The 16,239-nt window shown below is 49.2% G+C and overlaps 1 protein-coding gene across 1 annotated transcript in view; it reads right to left on the reverse strand.

Moving 5' to 3' along the window:
• The window catches only part of CCDC6 (coiled-coil domain containing 6), a 121,364-nt gene extending 105,291 nt beyond the window's left edge, over positions 1-16,073 (reverse strand). Inside the window, exon 1 of the mRNA XM_004701104.2 lies at positions 15,662-16,073. Within this exon, the coding sequence (XP_004701161.1) occupies positions 15,662-15,958 (297 nt within the window). The 5' untranslated portion in view covers positions 15,959-16,073. The remainder of the gene's footprint in view (positions 1-15,661) is intronic.
• Between the last annotated feature and the right edge of the window lie 166 nt (positions 16,074-16,239).

Below are 16,239 nucleotides of genomic sequence, written 5' to 3' on the forward strand. Positions count from 1 at the left end.
GGGGGTTGAACTGCCCCTTTCATGGGAGCAGGCTGCTTCATCTTTCTCCTGAGGAGCAGCTGCTGGGTTTGAACTGCTGACCTTGTTTTCAGCAGCTCAGTGCTTAGCCCACTAAGTGACCAGGGCTCCCCCAGGATCAAGTGAGGGTATCTTCTTTTTGCAGCCCCCCTGACTACCCACTCTGGAAACAGTGGATTAAATCAAGTAAGTGCACTTGGCTAAATTCGCCATGATTTGCCTAATTGCTCCAGGGGTCTCAAACTCCACTGCCCCTGGAGCAGAAAGAAACGAAGCCTATGAAGCGGCAGGGGTGAGGCGCACCACAGAGACGGAATGTCTGAGACAGGCGGGAGAGCACAGGTCTTTCCCGGGGCATTCTCCTCCAAAGGTCTTGTCAAACTGCGGCCAAACCACTCACCTGAGGGCCAACTGCAGGCTATCTGGACAGACAATGCTTCCTCAAGGAGCCTTCTCAGTGATGGGGAGGAGAAAAGTGAGGCCCCAAAAGATACGTGGTTAGTGCCTCGTGGCACAGACAAGAGAGAGGCCAACAGACCAGTTGTCCCGGTGCCATCTTGGGCTCAGGAAGAGGAGAAATGAAACAAAGGGTTTTGTAACCTGTGCCAAAGAATGGAAGACACCCGAGACAGGCAATCACAGGGGACCTGGAAATTAGTCATGGAAGGTCGGAAGAGGTGAAACAAATGGAAACAGCTGGGGAAGAAGGCTCCTAAGAGCCCTGAGGAGATGGTACTGGGTTGCCTTCTGCTGCTAAAGCAACCTTATCTCAGATGCAAAGAAGAGAAACAGGAAGGAAAGTGGGCAAGAAGCAAATCCATCATCACTGGGTAAAGAAGGGAAAAGACGCATAGCCCCTGTGCCCTGAGGACATGTGTTGGGGTCAACCCCATCAACAAGCACAAACCTCTCATCAAGGCATTCAACTCCTCGTGATCACCAACCCAAACGGACAGCTTGAACTACCTCCCTCTATGGTTTACCAAAAAGGAGCCCTGGTGGCATAGTGGTTACAAGTTGGGCTGCTAACTCCAAGGTCAGCAGTTTGAAACCACCGGCTGCTCCAAGGGAGACAGACAGGGCCTTCTGCTCCCATACAGAGTTAAAGTCTTGGAAACTCACCAGTGCAGTTCTGCCCTGCCCTACAGGATCCCTATCAGTCAGCATTGACTCAATGCAGTGAGTTTGGCTTTGAGTTGTTATGGTTTATCAAGGCTATAAATCTTTACAAAGGCACATTGCCATATCTTTCTCGCATGGGGTCAAGTAAGAACCAATCAAATAAGGACTTGCTATCATTAGCAGTAATCTCCCCTTATCTGAAAGATTCCCATGGGAAGATATCCAGGCACTGAGGAAGAAGTTAAAAAAAAAACCAAAAGGCTTCGTTTATCTCCCTGATGGATACCAAAACGAAAATCCAGTTTCAACTCATAATGACCCAACATAGGTAAGGTGTGTCCCGCAGCATTTTTTTAAAGTCCCGATTTTTGGAAAGAATGCACAAGCTAGGGGATACAGTTTTCGGCTGCCATGTGGCTACTTCACCAGGATATGAGTTTTATCAATGGTGTCCCGCTTTTGTCCCGCTTTACCAATGTTAAAATCTGGTCACCTTAAACATAGGGGGCTTTAAGGCTGTAAATCTTTCTGGGAACAGATAGCCTCTTCTTTCTCCCAAGGAGCAGATGGTGGGTTTGAGTAGCTGATTTTGAGATTAGCAGCCCAACCCCTAACCCAGAACCCCACCATAGACACTTCGCAAGGAAAGCCAAGAGCATCCCTGAGTCCCAAATGGCTTCTTTAGCTTCCTTCTTTACAAGGCAAGCAGGGTTCCTGAATTCCAACCAAGTTCCCTCCCTGCTCCTTCTCCTCTTCCCAAAGCTTTCACAGCAAGCCACGGGGAAAGAGCCTGATCAAGAGCAAGCTCCTCATTGCTCAAAACTCTCTCAGACTGCTCTGTCAAAGGTCAGGGAGAGGCACTGAAACAATCCCGAGAGAAGTCCTTGCACGCAGAAAATGACTTGCCTCCCACAGACCTGCTCCTTCCTGACTCAAACAGGTACTGCAAGCCTGCAAGGTCCGTCATACTCAGACAATCATGTTTTGGTTTCTGTTTTGTTTTTAAATCAGGTACTAAGCAGAAATGGCCCTTGGGAACCGTCTGCCCAAGTCCACCTTCTGGAATCCGCACGCCACAGAATAGGGCTAAAGGTCCGACGTTACAGGGAGCGGGGTTTGATCAGCTTGCCCCCAGTGTAAAAAGGAAAACAAGGACAGGGAACAGGTTGGCTACATGCACAAGAAATCACGGAGAGACCTGGAAAACTACAGGAACCAATGGATCTTTCCAGAATCGTATTTGCCTCTCTGTCCTGTTCCAGGGTGGTTTCATCCTGGCTCACCAACATCTCAGAAACCAGCCAAGTTCCAAGGCATCCCTTTCAAATGCCTGGGAAAGAAGAGGCCTCGGAACCAGGCTGCTGCAGTAGTAAGCCCGTCAGCCTCTCTGGAGAGTGCCGGGCTCGTCCTACTACTGCTCTGCGCTATTCTGCTGCCATTTCCTTTAGGACTAACGAGAGCAGACCTGACTCTGAGTTGTATTCTAGAAGACAATAAAAAGTGTGTGTGTGTGTGTGAAGCAGGTTACTAATTCACATATTACCAGCATTTTTCCAAGTGCACTGTTGTTGTGGTTGGGTGCCCCAGTCTGTCCCAATTCATAGTGGCCACATGTGACAGAGCAGAAGTACCCCAGGGGTTTCCTAGGCTGTCATCTTTCTGGAGACAAATCGCCCAATCTTTGAATCCATGGAGTAGCTAGCTGTGTTCAAACTACCATAATGCATAACCGAATGCATCCCGTTGCACCACCAAGTGTATCACCATCTGTTTGATCCTTATAATACCTCTTTTGATCCTCAGAGGGGACTGGAAGCTAGCCTGCTACTAATTTTAAATATCACCGATTTAGCAGGTAAATAAACTAAGGATCAATGGCTCTGAATTCAATGAACCCAACAGAGTGCGCAACATAGCTAGAACCCCAATTGCCTGGAACCCATGTTCTGTGGGACGCCCAGCAGATCCGGTGCCATACTAGGCTCCAATCACAACACCCTTAGCCAGCAATTAACATTGTGGGTAGGCGGGGGGCGGGGGGCGGGGGGCACCCAGGAGGCAGACACTGCAACTCAAAACAATTGCAGTTACTCGCACCTGAGCACTAGGGGAACCGCTGCTGTGCGCGACACAACAACGCGGGTACTGCTTAGCGTTGGTAAATGCACACCCTAGAATAATGAATCAAAGAATCCAGACACACAAAATTGCATTCTAATTCCATTTCTATAGAGCTCGTGAGCAGGCCAAATCTTTACTTCTGGAAGTCAGAGTAAGGACAAAGGGATCACGAGGGAACTTCAGGGTTGCTGATCAGGGCAGGTGTTTGAGCTGAGTGCCTGGGATTCGCTGCTAGATTAATTTGGAAGACCACTGAGCACAAGTGTGTACATTTTACTCCATCAACGCTATACTCCATTCAAGCATTCACAAGCAGTCACGCTGGGCACCTTTCAGAATAATCCCACAGACTTCATTGAATAACGCTATCATTTAGATGGGAGAAAGACCGGGCTGGGGCTCCTGGAGAGATCTGCAGGGCCTCTCCCTCAAAACCAAGCGCACTGCCATCGAGTGGATGCTGACTCACAGCATCCCTATAGACTGGGTAGAACGGCCCCTGTGGGTTTCTGAGAATCTAACTCTTCACAGGAGTAGAAAGCCTCGCCTTTCTCCCGCAGAGCGAATTGGTCACTTGAACTGCTGACCGCAGGGTTAGCAGCCCAACATGTTATTCAGCAGGGCCCAAAGGCCTGGGATGCCTTCCTTATATAAAGTCGATCTGAGTTGAACTGGACTCGATGGCAGAAGGGATTTTTAATATATTAATAGGAGCCCTATGACACAATGGTTAAGTGTGTGACTATGAACCAAAAGGTTGACAGTTCGAGTAACCCAGTCCTTACTCTGACTTCCAGAAGTAAAGATTTGTTCGGCCTGCTCACGAACTCTATAGAAAACCCTGGAGGGAACAGGCCTCCTCTGTGCCATGGGGCGTGCCGGTGGTGTGGAAATTCCAAAGATCTTGCCAACACAAGGGCTTTTCTGTGCCAGCCACTGCCTGCCTCCGAGTTCCAGGTCCCTCAGCCCTTCACCTGTGACTTGGAGATGGCAAAGGGCTGTTGGGAAGAGGGGATCAATCCCAGCCATAACGTGTTTGTAACGGGAGCTGGCACATAGTACCAGCAATATGTGGCTCCTGTTACCATGACCTCTGACAGCCTTATAGATAAGTGACAAAATCCTCTTCAAAAAGTTTACAGGCAAAATGCAAATAACGTGCCTCCACTAAGCAGCTGTGCAGTCTGAGGAATGCAGAAATGCTTCACCTTTACTCCCCACCACTCACTCCTTTATCCCTCCTTCCACCAAGTTAAGCCCATGGGCAGGATCCAGAAGCACAGCCCACCAGACTTGCCCACCTGGGCCCTGACCACCTTCACCCTCCTCCCACCTTCCACTAGACTGACTTCAATGTATCTTAAGTCACCTTTCTTAAAAGCCATCTCCTTCCAGAGAGCCCTCCTTAACTCTAGCCTTGCACTTCTGGACCCAGTCAGGGGCCCTCCTGCAAGGACCCCTGGGAAGAACCGTACCCTCTATTATGACACAACTGCTTGACACTCGGCATGTGATCAATACATTCATCTTGGGGGGGGGGGGGGGGTCTACTATACTGTGCTAATAATAACCACTGCCGTCTGTTGTAACTCAAAGGGGCCTGCAGGAAGGTTTTTGAGGCTGTACATATTTACGGAAAAATAGGCTCATCCTTCTTCAGTGGAGTAGCTGGTGGGTTTGAACAGGCAACCTCATGGTTAGCAATCCAATGCTTAACCGACAGTGTTGGGGTACTGAATCCTGTGAGAGTCAAACTCCTTTTAACACGTGAGTACAGCAATAAGTACAATGATACTCATCCCAAATGGTTGAGCTGCAGCAGAAACGGCCATGTTCTGGGTCCACTGGACAGGGGACAGGGTTACTGTGGGCTGAGAGTGTGAGCCAAGATCTAATGTGAGAAGCTGACTGGGCCAGAAAGGGAGCACAAGCAAACCCCCCACCACCACCCCACCACCCCCCATCGTGAAAGCATCCTCTCCATCAGGTTTCTTTTCCAAGAGAGGGACTTGGCTGCCCTGGAAACACTCCCTTAGGCTCAGCACCTTGGGAATGTGCCCTGGTGATAGGGCTCTCCTGACTAACTGAAGCTGCACAGAAGCCACAAAGAGGAAACTGCCAATAAAGAGATCAAGATGAAACTATCCTTAATTAACATACACCCCACCCACCGAAAGGCCCTGGACCCCATGCTGGCTTCCTAGTGGAGGCCAGTCTGGGATCCAAATCCCAGTCCCACTTGGAAGTTACCTGACTGCCCAGGATCCAAACTGCAAGAGCGTAGCTGAGGATAGCAGTCAGCACTGAACACAGGAACTGTGACAAGGATTTAAAATGCTGCAGAAGGCAAAGGCCTTCCAATCGCGCCTGCCCCATAGTAAACACTTGCCACACGACAACTTGGGAAAGGGCACTTCAAAAAAATTCCATTCTCTTTTATCCCATTTTTCTACAAACTTTTGAAGCCTCCTTGTAAGACACTGTTGGTAAGATTTGTTATTAGCTTCAAGGCCCCCCCCCCCACCTCCAAGCTTCCTTAAATTTTGGCTTATTCAACATGCTGTCCAGTAAATGAAACACAATACAGATCATTGGGGGTTGGGCGGTGGGAGACTCATCTATGAAATATTAGAGCAAATTTCTCTCTTTCCTGGGTGACAAACCCTTGCTCTTTATCGGCCAATCTCCACATCTGGGTACTTAATCTAACTACAAATTCGGACACGGGGCATCAAGTCCAGGGTTGTGCAGAGGGCAGGGGTCCTCTCTACAAGTCCGTTGAATAACAGAGAGGCATCAAAGGCAGGGTAACCAATAGGCAATAATAATTTAAGTGGGAGCAAGGTAACAACCGACACTTTTATTAAAATTCCTTTAGTCCAAATTCCCAGCTCTAATGCCAGCATAATAAAAAGGGGGCTAGTGACTTTTATAGTTCAAAGGAAGTTTCTCTTTAAAAAATACAAAATGTTTTAAATCACTGAGCCCCCTGGGATACTTAAGGAATTTCTAGATAAAAAGCCCTATGCACTCAAGGTTCAAACGGATTTCAAACACTTAATATACTTTCCGGAAGAGAGGGTCTGTTACTAGGCAGTGAATTGGCCCTAGAAAGAGTCTGAACCTCTAGTTGTTGGAGCAGGCACTTAGAATTTTACTCGGTTAACAAGGCATTCAAATCATCTAGCTGATCCCCCCTCCCCCCCAATTTTACTTTCTCTGTAATCTGGAGCTCCGAAAGGAGGCAGACACCCAATGTTTTGACTCTCAGCAAATGCTTTTGTTTAGACAAATTAAGGCCTGTCTACTAAAGAACCACACACATACACAAAAAAAGAGTAAAAGCTCAATAGAATAAAAGTTATCATGTAAAGTCTGCCAAAAAGACAAGAAGATCTTTCTGCGTTAAACACCAACTATAATTCTTTTTCTCTCGATGTGCTTATTTGCTTATTTCAGCCTTTCCAATGCTGTCACTGAGGAAAGCAACACAGGAGAAGTAGTCACTGTAGGTACTCAATTTTTTAGAACCTTCTTGGTGCATCAAAAATCCATGCTGATTTCATTCTTCCTGTCCTTCTATGGGAAACGCCTTTGAATTCTGACCTATGTCTGGCTGCAGTTGTCAACTCTGCTCCGGAGCACCAAGTGGCCTCATTTGATCCTCCCAAGTCCTGAGGTGCCCTCGTGGGTATTAAGTAGATCACTGTGGACACACACCTGGCGCCTGCTGAGGCTGGTTGGATTTGGAACATATGAGTGGAAGATTATCGCCTCAATCAACACTGCTTTCTTTAAAAAAAAAAAAAAGATGGGGGAGGTGGTGGAATCTGAAATTGCCCGTAATATTTCTAATTAATTTTAATGTAAGAAGTCTTTGTTTTCACATAATTCTGGACTCACACGGAGGAAATTCAGTCCACCCAACAATATCCCATGAAAGGAAAGTAACAAGATGGGGGAGAAACACCACCTAGGTAATTGCAATCTACTGACAGATGCAAATTGTGAAATTAAAACATCAATGGCATTTCTTTTCAATCACCACCAAATAAACAAGCAAATGAAAAACAAACAGAAAGTCTCCTTGTGCCACCTCAGCTCGGATGAGCTGGGCAGCAGCTCTCCCCCTCTTTGCCTTACAAAGCAAACTACAAGCTTATTAAATAGTTGGGGAATGTGACTGTAAAAATGAATGGTGTGGTGGAGGCGAGCTGCCCTCTCCTCTAACTTCACCAGGGGAAGGAGACTATCAGCCTCAGAAACCCAAGGCTGATACCTAGCAGGTGGAGTGGGGGGGGTGGGGGTTCCCACAAATTCTCCCCCTCCAACCTTTTAACCAACTTAGACATCAAGTGTCCGTCCCTGGACACTACTTCTCTGTGTTGGGTTTGATAGTTCATTTGTCAACACAGAACTCACAGACAATACAACTACAGGATTCATTGGGGAAGTAAGAGGTTGCAAATCAACAGAAAGCACAGCTCAGGTTACAGTTCTTGGGTCAGGGCAGCTTCTCACTCATGCCCATAGGTATTCCTCTTTGGCCCTTGGGCTCCCCGCCTCTGCCCTGCTCAAGCAAGTGTGGCCCAGCTCTTTAGCTTGGCCAGTAAGTGCTAGGGGTGCCCCACTCAGTTAATAAGCCTTGGTCACAAAGGGCCAGCTCTCCAGCTCTGTGGGTGGCTCAGCAGCCTAGCTCCTCTGACAAATGCCCGGAGGCAACCCACTTCACTGGCAAGACTCCTCCTGCCTGCAGGCACTCGGCTCTCTAAATTTCCAGCCCACTCCATCTGGCACAAAGTCTCCATCTCCCACCAGTCTCATTCTACTGCCACCATTCACCAGATAAGTTTCTCAGCATTCCCACTGGGTCTAGGAAATTCCAGCGCAATGATCCCAATTCCAAAGGATGCACTCTGCTTCCATTTCTCCCTTTCAGTGGTGATAGACTTCCCCTTTCTGCCTCTGATTCGAAATGCGGGCTCATTTTAACCGTAGCAAAAGGGCAAAACGGACCAATTCTCTCATTAGGGTTTCATATACCTAGTTTGCGTGGTCCCACTCCCAGAAGGTACCAGGCATCTTATTGTATTATTAGCAAGCTGTCCTATCCCATTAGTGCAGCAGGTCTCAACCTGTGGGTCATGACCCCTTTGGGGAGTCAAACGACCCTTTCACAAGGTCATCCAATTCATAACAGTAGCACAATTACAGTGATGAAGTAGCAAGAAAAATAATTGTATGGCTGGGGGGTCACCACACAGCATGAGGAACTGGATTAAAGGGTCTCGGCATGAGGAAGGTTGAAAACCACTGCCTTAGCGGACCACAGGCAATTTACTTGCATAATCCCACCCCGTCACTTGGTGGGAGTTACAAGACTACGGCCAGAATTTATTTCACTGCCATCGAGTTGATTTCGACTCATATCAATGAGGTCCATTGTGCACGACGACCACGACGGGGTTCTCCTGAGGCATAAGGTCAGACGCTCTGTCCTCCGAACGCCTACAGGAGCTTGCTTGACCTTTTTACATTGCTTCCACTTGGTATATCTGTGAGTCCCCACTTCAAACCCTCTTGCCTGGAGAGAACTGGGCCACTCTGCTCTGAATCCTCCCCAAAACGCGTGCTGACCGAGAGTTGAGCGCAAACTTCAGTCCGCTGCTGCAGAAGCCCCAACATCCCTCCCAGGGCCCTTTCTGAACATCCGACACACAGGTGTTGTAGCGGCCGTCTAGGTGAGCTGAACTCGCAGCAAATCTGAGGGTGCAAAGCAGATCTGCTCAGAGTTCTCTTCCAGAGCAGATCGTCAGGCCTTTCTTCTGGTGCCCCTGGGTGGGTTCAGACCACCCACCTTTCAGCCAGCCTTTGGGCGCTTAATCATCTGGCATCACTCGGGCTTCTGCAGATGCACAGTAGGCCTTTCAGATGCACTTACAGTTGGAGTCCTACCTCCTTTAAGTTGTAGCCCCGTGTGCTGTTTTGCGCCTTCCAGAACAAAGGGGGTGCATTGCAGAACACTTTCCAGCATTACATACACGAGCACTGTAATGAACTTTAATTACTAAATGATAGCGTATAAAGGAGCCTGTTGGTGTAGTGGATGATGTGTTGGACTGCTAACTGCAAAGTCAGCAGTTTGAAACCCCCAGCCCACAGGTCCTCAAACTTTGTAAACAGGAGGCCAGTTCACTGTCCCTCAGACCCGTGGGAGGGCCGGACTTTAGTTTAAAAAAATATCTATGAACAAATTCCTATGCATACTGCACATATCTTATTTTGAAGTAAAAAATCAATGTCCTCCGAGGGCCACATGTGGCCTGAGGGCCATAGTTTGAGGATGCCTGGCCCAGCCCATCTGCTGAAGCTAGATGTGGGTTACTACTCCCATAAAGGCTTGCAGTCTCAGAAAACCCTAGAGGCAGTTCTACCTTGTCTTATAGGGTTGCCAAGAGGCAGAATCACCTCAACGGCAGTGAGTTTGGTTTTATTTGGAGTTTGGCACTGTACACATTAGATCTCAAAAAGCCTATTGTTCCAGAGTCAATTCAGAACCCCAAAATCAAAATATGGGGAGAAATATTTCTAAATAACTTAAGGAGCCAAACTCACTGCCAGATGGAGTCAATCCCGACTCCTGGTGACCCTTTAGGGCAGGGCAGGGCTGCTCCCGTAGTTTGCAGAGTAGAAAGCCTGGTCTTCCCCCTGCAAAGCCTGTGAGTAACCCACTAACCACCAAGCCTAAATAATACCCGTCAACTCAACGGTTAGCCTTTAGCATCCTCGCCTTCAGAGACAGAGGGCCTACATGAAGCAATGTTTGCCATTTACTAGTACTGGAATGAAATTCACAGCTGTGGATCTGACAGCCCTAAAGATAAGAACTTCGACAAACTTGGGGGACTCTGCAGCATACCACTTCTCACAGACCAGGTGATGAGAAATCAGCATGAATGTGTAAAAGAAGGGGGTAAGATGCTTCCAAATGGATTGTGATGATGACTGCACAGCCCTTCTCGATAGACTGAACCATTGAATTGCATAATATGTTAATTACAGATCAATAAAAAAGAAATGTTTTCCAGAGCATTCGTTTCCCTGTCAGGAACATTTCAACCAGCAATAGGCAGGAACATTCTGAGCCTGCGAACATTGACTTCAATTTATCTAAAAGCAGCTGCATTGTGATTGAACACGAAAAGCAGCCACCTACCTTCCATGAAAAAATGGAGAGTAGATGAGATATCAGTTCCTCAGCCTGGGTGCAAACTTAAATGCTCGGATTAGCATCTCTAGGTATAAACACTTCATTTTTCTAAGTAACAACACTTCAAAGCAGGACATAAAATAAGTTTTTTTTTTAAAGGCATACAAGTACAGGCTGTCATGAGTGACACCTTTTCACCCCAAGATCTACTCTACAAACCACTTGGACAAGGATTAGCAAATCACACAATCCTGTCTTCAAATATCACCCCAGTCACAACTCTATGAAACCCCATCATTGTGTCGACTGCATTTCTCCATTATTTCCCACAGGTGTTTCCCCAGGGCAACTGTGGGCAGTTCGAAGTTAAATCCTTAAGGAAAGCCTAGGAAAGATCTGTTCCCACCACCAAAATCAAGGCAGCACACACCTGAAACTTCCAAAGGGCCACTCATTCCCTATCCCCTATGCAGATATCCTTAAGAAAGTGAGCCTAAAGTTATGTTTGTTCCCTTTCAGAGGTGAAATGTATCCTGCATAGGGATATGATACAAGGTAGCCTACAGTATCACCCACTGATAGAAGGCAAGGGATTAGGGCACACATTGATGGTTGTGGCCCCCAAAGTATACAATGTATCCATTCATCCACCCAGTCTTCTCCCCAACACTAGTGAATGTGATGGCTGCTATTGTTGGGGGCACTGGCAAGATAGTTGGTCCCGGTCCTGTAAACTCAAGATACTTGAGGTACAGGAGACCATCTCTGCACCCTTACTCCAGTCAATCAATTCCCCACAATGTCTCTAGCATAACTCAATGCACCTGTAGAGCGTCCGGCACATGCACTGAGGATAGCACCCTCCAAGGAATTCATCCATTTACTCGCAGCAGCCTGTGAGATGGGGGGCAGTGATAGATGGAACCTGTGGGGCCACATCAGCAGGCACATGACCCAATGCACAGCTGAGGAAGTGGCAGTAGCTGGGCAGACAAGATGGGGAGTGGTGGGGAGAGGCATGGGGCAGTACGTTCTACTTGGATTTATAAGGTAGAAGGGGGCGCAGAGAAAGGCATTTAAAGCTGGAGGTACAGTCTAAACACTGTCCCACTCCCAGAGAGAGAGTGATTATTATAAAAGACTGTCACTCGTCCACTTTTTTTTTTATTAAGTACACTCGGTGAAATACAGTGCTACCTACAGTTGTGAGGAACTGCACACAGAAGAAATTGAACTCAGTCTCTCAGAAAAAGTGGGCTTGTGTACAGGGAGACCTAGCTGAGAGGTCATACTTTCCCCAAAGTTGGGTCTACAGCTGGGTGTTTCCGTAAGAATCTGCGGGGAAAATATTTTAGACAGGGGGAAAAACAGACACCACGCCTTTTTAGCAGCGAAATGTCAACCTGATAGCTTCAGTGTCTGCCAAGATGAAGTCTGAAAAAATGGGAGTCTATGGAGCTTCCAGGGGAAAAACACCCCAAAATGTACAGCATTAACTATATGGTAGCCTTGGTTGGTGAATGAAGCCATTATACTGTTGATGCATAAAACCGCCAGGTCTTCTAAATTTGTCACACTTATGTAGATTTTTTTTTCAACAGTAATTCAAAACATCTCTATATTTCTGCATTTCCCCTAAATCTCTAAGATAAGAAGCTATCCCATAGACCCAGGGTGAAAAAAGAAAAAGATACTTAAAAAGCGGTGATTTATTAGAGGGCTTCTTTTTCCAAAGGAAAATCCACAAAAATCTCAACCGGTATTAAAAAAACAAACAAACAACAAAAAAAAACAGGTCACCCCAGAGAGCCAGTTCTTCCTGGGGGTGAGGCCCTGCTATTCCAGGCACAGTGGCCATTAGCTGAGAACTTTGAAGGCCCCAGCTATATCTCATCTGCTCAGTCCCCTCCTCCCCTTCCTTTCCTCACTCCCCTGCAGACACACCACAATCACATACATCATGGCCCACAGAAGGAGCTAGACAGATCTGGCCTACTCTCTAAAAGCTATTCTGACAGGTATGTGGGGCAGGGCGTGTTGACTTACAAAAGGTGATGGACAGAGCATTTGTTTTGGTTTTTGTTTATTTCTCACACGCCACAGAAGAGAACAGAATCTAGTCTACAGCCTGGTCCCACTGCTGAGTTAATAACCAAAAGTGAATAGTCACTCAAAACATTCCATTCTACATCTAAGTCCCCAAATAGAACACACCAGGGCAGCTGGAACTCCCAGGTGCACCGAGAATTGTGAAAGTGAATGTAGGGCATTTTCCCCATAGGGCAGCGGTTCTCAACCTGGGGGTCGAACGACCCTTTCACAGGGGTCACCCGATTCATAACCGTAGCAAAATTACAGTTATGAAGTAGCAACGAAAATAATTTCAGGGTTGGGGGGTCACCACAACATGAGGAACTGTATTAAAAGGTCGCGCATTAGGAAGGTGGAGCGCCACTGCCCTAGGGGAAGATGTTTACCTCTATCACTCAGATGCTGTGAGAGGACACCGGCCAGTGACAGCAGTCCTTTAACACATGGATAGCTTGCTTGACCTACGTACTCAAATACCAAAAAAGACAGGAGAGGCCACCATATCGGGGCTTCAATTAGCCTTCTAACTTGGCTAAGAGTGAGAGAGCCCTTTTTCCCCAGGGCGGGGCTGATTGGCCATGTGCCTTCCTGAACATGCTCAAGGAAAACCAAAGACAGCCATAATCAACTTTCGAGAACATGAACGTTAATATCATATTTGGAGGGGGATACCAGCCAGAAAGGCAAATAATAGGATCCGGGCACTGCCATCTTTTCAGATTAACTAAAACAGTGCAAAATCCAACAAGGCCTTCACGTCATCAAATAGGGTTACAATCTTCCTAGGCAGCTGCTAGCAAAGGCAATGTTTAAAGTCGGAGTTGTCTGGGGTGCTGCATTAACCTTGACACAAACCACCACTCAATGTTGTCCACAGACTCTGTGCAGCCACAGACACATTCATGGAGTCACAGGTGGTTGCCCTGTTGTCTGTGCCGCTACTCCACCACCCCCAACTCTAAATGACACACCTGGTTGTTCACACCTAGCCCACTTCAATCATATCAGTTTGCAAAACCTTGCAGAGAATCTCTTCACAGCTATCATGCACCTGACAAGTACTAGGGGCGAACTCAAGTACTTAAGTGGCCGCGCTGGATACATTCCCCAGATATTAGAAAGGAGCCGAGAAGTTTCTAGTACTTGCAGGCCATCCCCTAAAAAACAGGTTTAATCATTACTCAGGAAGGCCGCAGAACAGTTTGCAAGTGTATTGGATTGAATTTCCGTTTTAGCGCAGGGTTCATCGCTAAGAAATAAAGCAACCACTTTACACACTCCTCAAGCCAAAGATTCAGAGCCTCGGCTCTTACACACTAGGAATGCACAAATTTGTCTATGCAAAGCCTACAGTTTGTGTACAACTTACAGGCCTACTTATAATATAGCCAGAGTGTCAGACAGATAACCCTTTCAGTCTCTCAGCCCACCCCCTCTGCCACCCTCCCCAACAAACACAACCCGCTTGAATTGCTCCCTGTATGCAAGAGGCTACATATTCCATCTCATAAAAGTTTTACCACGTTCAGTGGTTTACATCCTCCAAGAAAGCAGCCCTCTCATTTATGAATCCAAACTTTAAATAAACTGCCTTCATCAACTCTTCCCAAATCCCTCCTCAGCAGAAACCCCTCGCTCAGCCCTAAGAGCCCACAGAGCTATCTCTGCAAATTCCTCTCATAAGGGCACTTCAAGAACTTCATCATGGGAGATGCATGAATGCTGCTCTAATTCTACCCACCAGGGCTGCATGTGAGCACACAACAGTTTCTTTCGACAATCTATTTCTAATTAGGCTGCCAATTACACTGGAACTTCGATGGAAAGCTGTTTTCGACGGCCACCGGGCTGCAGAGCCTGAGCCAGGGTTGGGGGAATTCGGTGTTCCTCCACACAACTCTTTCTCCAAGCACAAGGTCAGCTTCAACTACCCCATTCCGTTTCCTGGATATGCCTTGTGATTCAGACCCCAATTCACCCATTCTCCTTTCTCCGAGGGGGGCGTCCCCCTCAGGCGCTACGGTGCAATCGATCCCGTGGTTTCTTGACATTTTCTGTGGCTGGCAGGGAAACTGTTTTGATCGGAATCGTTTTCAGTCTGAGTCTGCATATTAATGATGTGGAACTGGCAGGGACTTTAGGTGAGAGGACACGGTGTACTTTTCCCCATTCTGTTTTGCCTCATCACCCTACAGCTTACCCTTTTCTGGGGAGCTTCCCGGGGGCCAGGTGGGAACAGAATAGCCAGCCTTTCTCTCGCGGGAAGTATCCAGACTCCGAGGCAAAATACCCCCCAGACACTCCACCGCCAATTAAGCAAAGACACGTACATCTTATTCAGCTAGTCACGGCCGCCACTCTTCAACCAAATGCAGCCCTAACCCGGTCCTGGCGGGTCCAAGATGCTGTACTTTCCCCGCTCCACACGACCCACCCAAACGAAGCCGCTTCCAAGAGAGGTGTGGGTGCACCAGCTCCGGTACCCGCCCTTCCCTCTCCCTCCATCCAGGCCAGAAAACTCCACTTCCCGGATTCCGGGCTATACTCTCCCGCCCCCTCCCCGGGCGATCCAGCGAGCGCCGTCCAGATGCCAGCTGAGTGCCCAACCCAGCTGCGCACACCACCGCTAGCCCACCCCCACCCCACCCCCGGATGGCATCCCAAGCCAGGCCCCTGGAAGAGGCCCCGCTTCCTCCCTATCCCCTAGCCTCCGGCAGCCCAGATTCGGGAGGAACCCCGCAAGCGCGCAGCCACTGAGGAAAGTCTCACCCCGCCCCACAGCCACGCCGCCAACATCCAGTCTGGCCCCGGAGCGACCCCCCTCCCCAGAAGTAAAAAGGGGGCGCGGACGGTTGCCCCAGCAGTCTTCCGCCGCACTCTGCGACGGGCCTGGACCTCAAGGAAGGGTCACCCGCCCTCTCCTCCGCCTCCCCCACCCACCCCCGGGGGCCAGCAGGTTTCGGTGGGGAGGGCTCGCTGCGGATCCCTGGGAGCCTCGGGCTGTCCCAAGGCACCGCGAAGCTGCCTGGGTCGGGGCGCAACCTCTCCTGGGGGCGGAAGGAGGTCAGCGCTGCGGCGCGCCCCCCGGGGAGCACTCACGATGGTCACGCTAGCTTTGCGCAGGTCGCGGTTCTCTTCCTGCAGCGCCTTGCACTTGAGTTTGTACGTCTCCAGCTCGATCTTCAGAACCTTGTTCTCCTGCTGCAGCGAGGCCAGGCGGTTGGTGAGCTCCTCCAGGCGGAACGGCGAGATGACAATGCCCCCGGACTTCCCACCGCCGCCACCTCCTCCGCCGCCGCCGCCGCCCGAGGTCGACGAGCAGGACGACTGCATGGCGGCCGAGCTGCTGTGGCCCCCCGCCCCGTCCGTGTCGCTCTCGCTGGCGCTGTCCGCCATGGCCGCGGCGGGCTAGGGAAAGGAGGAGGAAAAGAGGAGCAGGGAGGCGGCCGCGGCGCTGGCTGGGCTGCGAATGAGTGGGCGCCGGGCGAGCACCGGGGAGCGCCGAGCTAGGCGCCTGGCACCAGGGCGCAGACTCGGAGCGACTGCGAGAGAAAGAGAGGGAGCTTCCCGCTGCCAAGGGACCGCCTCTGCCAGAGAACAGAGACCCCGCCCGGGCTCGGGCAGTATTGCACTGGGCTCGCTCCGGCTGGGCCTGGCGCGCTCGCTAGGCCGCCCCG

Source organism: Echinops telfairi, unplaced genomic scaffold (assembly GCF_000313985.2).
Source record: "Echinops telfairi isolate 266 unplaced genomic scaffold, ASM31398v2 ScPeMD7_70;HRSCAF=299, whole genome shotgun sequence".
Taxonomy (NCBI): domain Eukaryota; kingdom Metazoa; phylum Chordata; class Mammalia; order Afrosoricida; family Tenrecidae; genus Echinops; species Echinops telfairi.